Source organism: Thamnophis elegans, chromosome 2, assembly GCF_009769535.1.
Source record: "Thamnophis elegans isolate rThaEle1 chromosome 2, rThaEle1.pri, whole genome shotgun sequence".
Classification (NCBI taxonomy): domain Eukaryota; kingdom Metazoa; phylum Chordata; class Lepidosauria; order Squamata; family Colubridae; genus Thamnophis; species Thamnophis elegans.
In genome coordinates, this window is record NC_045542.1 from 35,880,825 (window position 1) to 35,891,927 (window position 11,103).

The 11,103-nt window shown below is 41.6% G+C and overlaps 1 protein-coding gene across 1 annotated transcript; it reads left to right on the forward strand.

Moving 5' to 3' along the window:
- Positions 1–2,518: 2,518 nt before the first annotated feature.
- TUBA1A (tubulin alpha 1a) lies at positions 2,519–6,950 on the forward strand. The gene is made up of 4 exons (XM_032209468.1): positions 2,519–2,611; positions 4,806–5,028; positions 5,354–5,502; positions 5,822–6,950. The coding sequence occupies exons 1-4, from the start codon at positions 2,609–2,611 to the stop codon at positions 6,800–6,802; spliced, it is 1,356 nt and encodes a 451-aa protein (XP_032065359.1). The 5' UTR covers positions 2,519–2,608; the 3' UTR covers positions 6,803–6,950.
- The last annotated feature ends 4,153 nt before the right edge of the window (positions 6,951–11,103 follow it).

The following is an 11,103-nucleotide window of genomic DNA, read 5'->3' on the forward strand; positions in this document are numbered from 1 at the left end:
CACCTCAATATAAATTACTCTGGAAAATTGCACCTTTTTATGATGGACTACAGGATGCATAGATAAAAAATAGGAATTTTGAAGGTGAAGCAAAAAACAAACAAAAAACCCATGGATCAGAAATCTTGAATTCACCAACTGAGTTAAATGTTTAGAAACTCTTTTAATCTCAAGTAATAGTGACTTCATGATGCCTTTCCAGCTTCCTTAATCATAAATACTGTAAATACAGAAGTCAGAAAGGCACTATGAAGTCATCCTTAATCTATGGTAGTTGATGAGATCCTTACTTCAGTATTTTTGAAGTCATCATCTTTATGGTATAGTATTTGACTTCTAATGAGCTCTTACTCAACTATAGATTTGGGATTTTTCCCCTTTCATTCATGGAGGAAGGTGCTGGCATTGTTTTTGGGATATTTAGCATATTTTCTAAATCTTTATATAGGGAAATAAGATATATTTCTATTAAATGTGGGCATTTTGTAACATTGAAAGGTGAAATAGAGCTGATATTTTAATAGTAATTTATGTTTTCAAGTGCTGTTTTTTTTTTACAAGTGTCAATTTCCTGAGACAGTTAACTGAGATTATTTAAAAAAAAATTAGGAATAAAATTAGCAAGTTTATAATGGTATGCAGAAATCCAGCCTGAAATTTCCTCTATCGTATCTTTGATTACCAAAAATAAATCCAAATACTTCCTCCACAAATTGCTGCTGTTAAAAGAAGAGAAGGTCTGGCAGAAGCGGGCAATCCATATAAATTGACTACAGGGGACTTAAAGAGTTAGTGAAGCTTTAAGCCTGGTCGAATATATATGTCACAGCAGGCAAGTTCAAATGTGGAATAAGATCAGGAAATAGTAATTTACTTACAACACAATATAGTACACCACCAAGATTTTAAAAAACCGATTTATGACTATTAAATCAGCCTTTCAAACATTGGTAATAAAGGCTCTCATTTTACACGCAAGAGAAAGGACTCTAATGAGAAAATTAGAGATGGTGCAGAATCCCATAGCCCTCAAATGCATAGAAGACGTGGGGTGAGGTTTGGGGAGGGGGAGAGAAAGAAAGATTTAACTTTCTATGGTTTCAGAGCGGGGGAGGGAGCAGAAGAAGCAGTGTACGATGTACCTGCAAGCAAACCCTTGGCCGCGCCCCAATTCTTCAGGTAACTCGCCAGCCCAACGAACGAGTAAGCGAGCCCAGGGCGGGGAAAAAAGCGCGGAAAGAGCCGGGTGAAGGTGTGCAGCGGGAAACGAAGCCTTGTTTGGCTTCCCCTGCCCCAGAGCAGCCGTGTTTACCCCACACTCGCCCTTTTGAGGACAGATGTCCTGCTCACAGAAACCCCTTTAAAAAGAGAGCAACGTCTATCCGTTTTTCAACATCCAACCCAGAATTCAGCTATGCAAAAAAAAAAAAAAAGGGGGGGGGAGGCTCCGGGAAGCAGGTTTCGGATGGACGTTCCCCCCCTCCCCAGGAGCTGCTGCCCGGCCTCGCCCCCCCTTCCCCCCAGAGCTTGTCTGTCAGCCTCGCCCCTCGCCTCGCCTCGCCTCGCCTGGGAGCAGAGAAGCAAAGGCTCCGGAAGTTGCCCATTGTGCTGGCCCAGCAACATTGGCCCTTGCTCTAAGATGCTCCCTCTCTCTTGATGCGGGCAGAGACATTCACACCTCTTTGGAGAAGAAAATGCACGCCCGGAGCCCCTCTCCCCAGTTCTCTGGAGGAAATGCTTAATCGCAGACTGGCAGTATTAGAGAAGTGGGGCGTGTGTTGTAATATAAAGTCAATCGTTTATAGCCAAATGCAAAACGAAAGTCCTCTGCAGTAATTTTTTTTCCTCCACCCTGAACGGGAGATTTTGCAGATCGGTAGATTTTCGTGCTCATGAAAGCCACGAGGAAATAAAGGAATCCTGGTTTCAGTGGTTGTTCTTTGCTGGCGGCTGACAGCATTTTTTTTTTTTTACAATTTTCCCCGGTAAACGTTGCAGGCTCATCACGATCACTCACCAGCGAAGCAAAATTCCTTAATCTCTCAGCCTCGCCTTGCCTTTTGCTGAAATGCGCATTTTGAGTTGCGCCGTTACTTTGTTCAGAGGGGGAAGGGAGGGGTTGATGTATTGTCTGACATTTGTTCAAAGGGAAAAGGTTATTGGTTTTAAAGCGAGTGTTCACGTTGTGCAGCGTCCCTTTCCCCTCTCTTTTTCCATGGATCTTAGCTCTCCCCCCCCCCAACACACACACATATCCCCACCCCACGCGCACAAATGATGAATGGAGAACTGTTCGGTCTCTTTGTCTGGAAGATGCAATGCAAACAGACTTGGGATGCTGAGCAGAGGAGGGGGGAATTACCTCATCCTATGCGCCCGGAGCCAATCGCCGTTCTCCTCTCCTGTCTTCTCCTGGCAGATTGGGGGGTCTCGACCAACCGCAAAAAGCCTTGGCCGTCCCCATGGTGACGGGATTGTATATAGGCAGCTGCCTTAGACTATGTGCTACAGGTTCTCTTACATCGACCTCCTAAGAGTCGCGCTGTAAGAACGCACCCCCCTCTCTCCGGTTCGAGTTCTCCGAAAGCTCGGCGACAAAGCAGCAACTATGGTAAGTGCCCGCGCGGGTCTCCAAAGAGAGGAAGCCGGGAAAATCGCTGCGAGACGTGTGTCGACAACCTCTCCTGTGCGCATTTAGACAGATCTCCCTTGTTCCCCCTTTCTCCCTGCTGGGTCTTTTCTCTTGTCCTCTATGGCGGGTCTTTGTTTTCCCGATCACTTCAATCGTGCATAACCTAAGAGTCTCGGGAGAGCCGTGCAAATGTCGGGGGGGGGGGAAGCATTCCTCCTCCATTTCCAACGCCCCAAAGATGGTCTTCTTCTCCCCTAAAAGGCGGCAGGCGCCCACCTGCTGGTGCAATGGCTTCAATCTAGAGAGGCAGTGAAAGACGCGCGTGGCTCCTTTGCCCGCCTGGCGATCGCTAATTTCGTCTCCCCCCCCCCCCCATAGCCTTTTATGCTGCAGAGGGGGAGCCCCACTTCGGATCAGAGGCGAGGGCTGACCGGGAGCAGATGAGGAGCAGTTTGCCCTTAAGGCTGCTCTTCCTTTTAGGAAAGAAATCTCGTTGGGTGGTTCCAGGTCAGGGTGTCTTTGCCCGTGTTTGCTTTAAAATACATCATACGATTAGATTCCCCTTTGAATCGTGTTCTAGCATTTTTTAAAACAAAAAAACTCTACTTGAAACGATTGGAGCCTGCAGGGAACGTAATTCAAAATGCTGTGGCCGATTACCGCATCGCCTCGTCCGTCAGTCGAGAGGAAAGGCGTTACCAAATTGGGTGATGGGAACTTTTCGTGGAGGAGGAGGAGGAAGAGGTTGGAGCTCTCTCTGAGAAAGCCCGACGTCTCAATTGGAGGGTCGGTGGACTGCAGCTTGACCCGCCTTTGTGTGGAGTTAAAATGTCACTGAATTCAAAGGGATTGCACGGGAGGAAATTCTGGCCACTCGAGGAAGTCCCAGTGCCGCTATTTCCTCTGAGAAAAGCGGGGATCATCATCTGGGCTAAAGATGCCACGCCCTTTCGAGGCTCTAAAAAAAAAAAAACACCTTGCCTTAAAACGGAGCATTGTTCCATCTGTGGCCGTCGGAAGAGAGACACACTGCCCAGTATCCCCAGACTGCAGGGCAGGAAAAGTAGACCCCTCCCCTTAGAGCAGCAGTGCCCTGCAGCCGATTGGTCTGTCAATGAATAGAAGGCAGAAGGTGCTGGCTGATGGAGCAGACAAAGAGTCTCCTCTGGCAGATGTGACCAGAATAATGAATGGGAGACAATGCTTTTCAGAGTCTTGCTACAGAGGCTTGTCTGTTTTCGACAAGCGCACTCCAATGGCTGAACTTTCTTTTAGAAACGTTTTCTAGCAGCCCATTTTTAATCCTGGATGCAACATTCCTAATGTATTAGGAAGATTTCCAGTTCTGTAAATCTCTTTTATGTTGTGGGGGAGGGTAAGACTGGTGAATGCAGAGTTTTACTCTTATTATACCACATACCTACCTTAGGGTTTATCTTCTGGTTCAGCCATCCCATCGATTTAGTTCTCATTTCCAAGCATGGTTCTCAGCAGAGCTGAGGTCAGAGGAAGGAAAAAAACAGTTTAATGAGATCATGCAGAAATGACTCCAGCTGTTTTAATCCAGGGCACTGCACACACCCACCAGCTGTCAGTGTGGGCGTTGTCAGAAAAATCATGGCTAGCTTTATGTTGAAGAGCATCTACCCAGGGTGCTTGGTTAGGGCGTGGCATTCCTTGGCAGTCTCTTTGCTTGAACCCGGTCCTCTCACATGATAGAATGACCTCTAGAACAATAGGCAAGTAAAATAAGAGAATAACTCAGGCTGAGCAGATTCAAATAAGAAAATAAAGAAGAAAGGGTGGGAGTGACATTTCAGCACTTCCTCAAAGGTGCATTAGAACCAGACAAATTACATGGTTTATTTTTATTTTATTTCATTCTTAAATTGAGAGATTTGGGGATTTTCCCTTTTTGCCTCCCTAGTTCCCATTTGAAACTGGTTTGTTTTTAAGCAGGAACTAACAGCTGTGGTAACTGTTTTTAATTTTACTAGTAAAAGTTTTTATCTGAGTGACCAGTGCACACAGTGTGGGTGTGTAAATTCTTATTCCCATATCCCACCAATAACAATGAAAGACTGCACAACTCATTACAAATTAACCTTCTCTTCTTTTAGACAGAATATACCAATATATAAACCAATTTATACATTTTCTCCCCCACATTTAGCGTGAGTGCATCTCTATCCACGTTGGCCAAGCCGGTGTCCAGATTGGCAATGCCTGCTGGGAGCTCTACTGCCTAGAACATGGCATCCAGCCAGATGGGCAGATGCCCAGCGATAAGACCATTGGGGGAGGAGATGACTCCTTCAACACCTTCTTCAGTGAGACTGGAGCTGGCAAACACGTCCCCAGGGCTGTGTTTGTGGATTTGGAGCCAACAGTGATTGGTGAGTGTAAATATCAAAATGCCCAGCTGACTATGAGTCCATCTTTTCCCATACACTAGGAAAAGATTAGTAAGGATTTGTCTTTGCTATATTTCTGATAAATTTCCTAATTCACTTATATAGAGGGCAAAGCATCTCCATTTAATTTAAATCTTTATTTGGCACATAACCTAATTAAGCATGAATTTGAATTTGAATATGAATAGCAAAAGGAGATCAAAGGAATAATATTTCACAAGAGAAAAGTCTCAGAAATATAACTTCTAGGTTGTGTGATTAGATTGTGTCTTCTGATAGAAAAGTAATTTTGTTTTGCTCTCCATAGATGAAGTGCGCACTGGAACATACCGCCAGCTATTCCACCCTGAGCAACTGATCACTGGCAAAGAAGATGCTGCTAACAACTATGCCAGGGGGCATTACACCATTGGCAAAGAGATCATTGACTTGGTCCTTGACAGGATTCGCAAATTGGTAACTATTTTGTCTTAAGGATTATCTGTAATATAAATAATAGAAAACAAGCGACAATGACATATAATTCTGATGTATATCATCCAAAAAAATAACGGCCAACAGAAACACTCAGCTGCAATATACTTCCTGTATAATAATAATTATGAATATATATAAGAATTCATAACATGTATGATTGGAAAATAGTAAGATAACTTAAGTAACAAAAGCTAATTGTTAAGTCTAAGAAAGCAGACAAAAAGATACTTTTACTTTTATCTATATTCTTTAGATGATTATTGGTATTATATATGCTAACTTTTATTTGTTCTAACAGGCTGACCAATGCACAGGTCTCCAGGGTTTTCTGGTCTTCCACAGCTTTGGTGGTGGCACTGGCTCTGGCTTTACATCCTTGCTGATGGAGCGCCTGTCCGTTGACTATGGCAAGAAGTCCAAGCTGGAGTTCTCCATCTACCCAGCTCCCCAAGTATCCACAGCTGTCGTTGAGCCCTACAACTCTATTCTCACCACCCACACCACCCTGGAGCACTCCGACTGTGCCTTCATGGTAGACAACGAAGCCATCTATGACATTTGCCGACGAAACCTTGACATTGAACGCCCCACCTACACCAATTTGAACAGGTTGATAGGCCAGATTGTGTCCTCCATCACAGCTTCCTTGCGATTTGATGGTGCCCTGAATGTAGATCTGACAGAATTCCAGACCAACTTGGTGCCCTACCCTAGAATCCATTTCCCTCTGGCAACCTATGCTCCAGTCATCTCTGCTGAAAAAGCCTACCATGAGCAGCTTTCTGTAGCAGAGATCACTAATGCATGCTTTGAGCCAGCTAATCAGATGGTGAAATGTGACCCTCGTCATGGTAAATACATGGCCTGCTGCCTGTTGTACCGTGGTGACGTTGTTCCCAAAGATGTCAATGCTGCTATTGCCACCATCAAGACCAAACGTACCATCCAGTTTGTAGACTGGTGTCCCACTGGTTTCAAGGTTGGTATCAACTACCAGCCCCCGACCGTGGTCCCCGGAGGCGACTTGGCCAAAGTGCAGCGTGCAGTCTGCATGCTGAGCAACACCACAGCCATTGCTGAGGCCTGGGCCCGCCTGGACCATAAGTTTGACCTGATGTATGCCAAGCGTGCCTTTGTCCACTGGTACGTTGGGGAAGGGATGGAAGAAGGAGAGTTCTCAGAGGCTCGGGAGGACATGGCTGCTCTGGAGAAGGATTATGAGGAAGTGGGTGTGGATTCTGTTGAAGGAGAGGGTGAAGAGGAAGGAGAGGAATACTAAAGCAAAATGTCACAATGGTGCTGCTCATACAGGGAATATTAAGCTATTTAACAACATTCAGGTTTTGGTCTGATCGGTTAATTTGTGCATATTCAGATACCATTGTTATCCCTACAATAACTGATCTGTGCTTTAAAACATGAAATGTTACAAGCCCAAACCATCTACTAAGGTTTGGGGTTTGTGAATAAAAAGCATTCCCTGTCCTAGAGATGAATGTGTTCTGTCTTTATTTGTTGCATATTCCTGGATTGTGGTAGGATACTGACCCAATGGTCATATTTTTACATTATGTAAGAAAAAGCACTGCATTACAACAATGGTACAGATTAGTGTGTTCAGGTTGGGACAACTCCGGCCCCTGAAATTAAATACATAAATGTAACATGACATATACATCCCAATGTGTCTGGAAACATCTTATTTAAGGGCTGAGACATATGTAGAATGAGCCAACTAAATTGGGAAGCTAGAAAATCCTGGAAGACGGCAAGAGCAAACTACTCCTATATTGTTGACAAATACAGATAGTACATGGATACGTACAGTACTGTGATTGAGCTCAGCTCCAAATATTCTTTAGCTTAGCTGGCCAGAATGACAGTTCCACCTTCCACAATTTAAGCTAAATTCTCTTCCATGAATCTACATAAAATTTTCAGAAAAGACCATGATCTCTGCCACATCCTCTTTAATTTCAGAGGTTTTTTCCAGACTGGAAGAATTGCATTTATATCAGATACTTAACCATTTTTATACACTAATTTTAAGTGAAAAACAAAGGTCTTTTCTTAACAGAAATCTACTGGTTTTGTTTTTAAAAAGTGAAACTGCAGCCCTGAATTCATTTACTTGGGAACAAGTTCCTCTGAAATTAGGATTTCTTTCCAATTGTGTTTATTAAATTTGTATGCTGCCCATATCGCTATCCAAAGGGTGTATACCCTATATGTATACTGTTCTGCTGTAACTCAGTAAAACCCCAATAATTTTGTTCTTGAGTCTCAGTCATAGGAGTAAATATTTTATAAAATAATTAAAAGGCAAAGAGACAGATGTAAAATTAGCTGTATTGAAAAAGGCCGGAGTCATACAATTCATGTTTGGAATGAAAACCCCAAGGGATATATTAAAACAGCATGCTAGATATATAAATATGACATGTTTTAACATAAAAGATTCTTTTTAGATCTTAAAGGTCTATTACTCTCATGGAGAAAAGCAAATTATAATATTATCTAGTAAGCTGCCATTAACTTACTAAATGCAATTAGGTAGGTTGTCTATAATATATAAAAAGTGATGCACCTGTAGGTATGGGAGACTTGTGTCCAACACACGTTCACCATAATTATAGGAATATGACAGGATTTATTTAACACTAAATTGTTTCTATTTTCATTTGAGTTACATATTTTGTTGTTACACTAGTTCATTTATATACAATCATAATGGGTATACCAGTGTTGTTCAAATAGAGAGTATATTTGTGTTCTTCAAATATTTTTGAGCAGAGGAATGCATTTGATCATGCTCCAAAATTACATGGCGAACATTACAGAACAAAGGACAATGCTGAGCTAGGCAAAAACTAATTTTAACTATTAAAAGGCAATTAAATACATATATATTACTCCAATATATTTATCACTTTTCCCTTTCCAATGTTTGGAGTAGCTCTGGAAATTTTTAAACAAATTGACAATACTATGATAAATAATTATCATGCTACATATAGTGTACATTTTCCTGTCCTTTTAATTTTTTAAATTATTTGCACAAAAGAAAATGAAAGGAATTTTTTAACCAAATATTCATTATTCAAGGACTATTGAATTCCTATATGCATAATATACATATAGGTATTTGGATTGACATAACTGAGTTGACCTTGGCAACTTCAGGCACATAACCATGTAATGCTCTGGATAATCCAGGAGCAGATCCCCACTCGGGTCCAATTTATTGGGTGAATTGGGGCCAATCATCTTTTCTCAGTTCAATTTACCTCACATAATTGCTATAGAGAAAATGAGGGAGACTTCAGGGAGGAAATCTAGACTAGAGCATTAAGAGTAAAAGTGAATATAAATGCAATAACAACATATTATCAATAGATACATTACATTTCTTCCCTTTTGGTTTTGTAGGATAGGATTCTTACTGTTTTGCGGGGAACTCTGTCTACTTCCGTCATTTTGCATACTCTATCAAATACATTTAAGTTTTGTCAACCATGGTCACTTCAAGGACTGCTGAACATGTTTGAGATAATTGGGAGCTGGGGTGAACCTGGCAAGACTATTGACAATTTCCCCTTCTATTCCCACATAACAAGACCAGTAAACTTGGGTTAAAAATATCCCACTGGCAGATTGGTAACATGGACAAGGAACCCAGACTGAAGCAAGAGACAGTTGTTTTAATACAGTTATGTGAGCTTCCTCCTGCTCTACCCCACAATCTTCCTCTGCCTCACTAACCTGTCAACACAACTATTTTGCAGCAATTTTCACACATATACAACCAATACAATACAAAAGAAAAATAAAAAACTAATGCAAATTAATACAATTATAAAAATAGAAAGTGTAGAAAGAAATAAAAATATAGTAAGGAAAATTAAATATATAAAGAAATTACTTTTCCCTTTATCACAAGTATAAATAATTTTAATAACTTATCACCTTTAATAATAAAAGAAATGATCTATTCTTCTCACATCACATTTTTTATAAACAAATCCTTAAAACTTCGTAATTTCAGTCGTAACTAACAAAGGTCCATTAAGTGTTACTAGAAATAACTTACCTATTTAAGTCCCTTTATAACTCTAATATATAAAAAAATATCTAGGCCACTTTATCAGTTTGCTATTTGTATATTCCTTTTAATGTTTAGACATCACTCAGCTTCTTTTGCATATCCAATAGAGCATCTTTTTCAATATCATTCTTACAACCATCTTTTGTATTTAAATTCCTATTCAGATCAGTCTCAGTGTTGTCAAATATATCTTAGTCCTTTTTCGTAAAATTTTTCAAGCACTATACAGATACTCTTAACATTAATTCAGAGTTCATTGTTCAAACATATTCTTCAATATGTCCAATATGTCCAATATTTTACTTCAATTTACAGTAAATCACATTTAAATGTTCTTTTAAGGTGCTGGAATTCCCCCCCCCCCCATGGCTTATTACCTTTTCTACAATTACCTTATTTATCTGAAGTCCTTGGAGTCTTAAGCACCTGTTTCAATGGATCTATCTCAACCTTGCCAAGTAAAAACCTCACATTACACTAGTCCAAATCTGCCCTGCCATACTTTTGAGCTATTGATGATGGCTCTCCCTATAGGCTGCTGATGCTGAGAGGGAGTTGAAATGAAGCTAAAGGAGTCTACAATTATTGCCTTTAAATTGTCCTACACAGTAACTTTGTTAGGGGCAGGACTATTCTCAAGTCTTGTTAGTGAGTCAGGCTATGGAATAGTTGCTGAAGAAACACAAGCCAGCTCAAAGACTGGAGGAATCCATATTAATATGGCTGTGGAGAAGAGCACTCGCTGTTCATCGCAGTCTACTATCCACAATACCTAGTTTCACAAGACATGCTAAAACTAGAACCAGGTACAAAGTTTTTATTAAACTAAGCTGGTCTGCAAAGTGATATTACAGTTTACAGCCAGCCAACACATCAGAAACGCTTAATACCTAAGTGCATCATACTAATATGGAATGTTTAATCCTTGGCAGTCCAAGCTACCTGTTATAGGGGGAGAGTGCTATCTTGAGCTCCTGCATTAAAGAGTGAAATTATTTACGGATGTTTTGTTTTTTTTTAAAAAGGCTGGAGAAAACACAGCGTCCAGAGCTTTTTGTTATCTGGCTGAAAGCAAGAAGATGGGCGGCCACACGTGCCCCCAAAATGTGAGCAAAGTGCGCAGCCCTGCTGCAGACAGGAAGTAGAAGAACCAGCGCGGCCCCACCCTGTCTGGGGAATGTGTGTCACGGCTTCTGCCAAGTGCTGCCGGGGTTTGGTGGCGATTTAGGGCAGGCGACACATCACCCAAAAGTAGACCCGATTTTTGCCGTGTACCACACCATAGCGGGGCAAGGGGAGGCAGGGCAACATAAACCAGGACAGAGAGTCCAGCTCGTGGAAAATGGGAGCAGGGGGTATCATCAATATCGTGGGCGCTTAGGAGGCTGAATAAGCAGCAGCAATTCATCGGGAATGTTTGAGAGGATTAGAAAAGGGATGCGGTTTGTGGAAGGCTGCGGCTCGGTGAGGGACGG

Bases quoted from the DNA above. Each gene is read 5' to 3' on its own strand.
- TUBA1A (XM_032209468.1), top strand. The intron at 5,029-5,353 runs GTGAGTGTAAAT...TGCTCTCCATAG, and splicing joins TTTGGAGCCAACAGTGATTG to ATGAAGTGCGCACTGGAACA. The intron at 5,503-5,821 runs GTAACTATTTTG...TTGTTCTAACAG, and splicing joins TTGACAGGATTCGCAAATTG to GCTGACCAATGCACAGGTCT.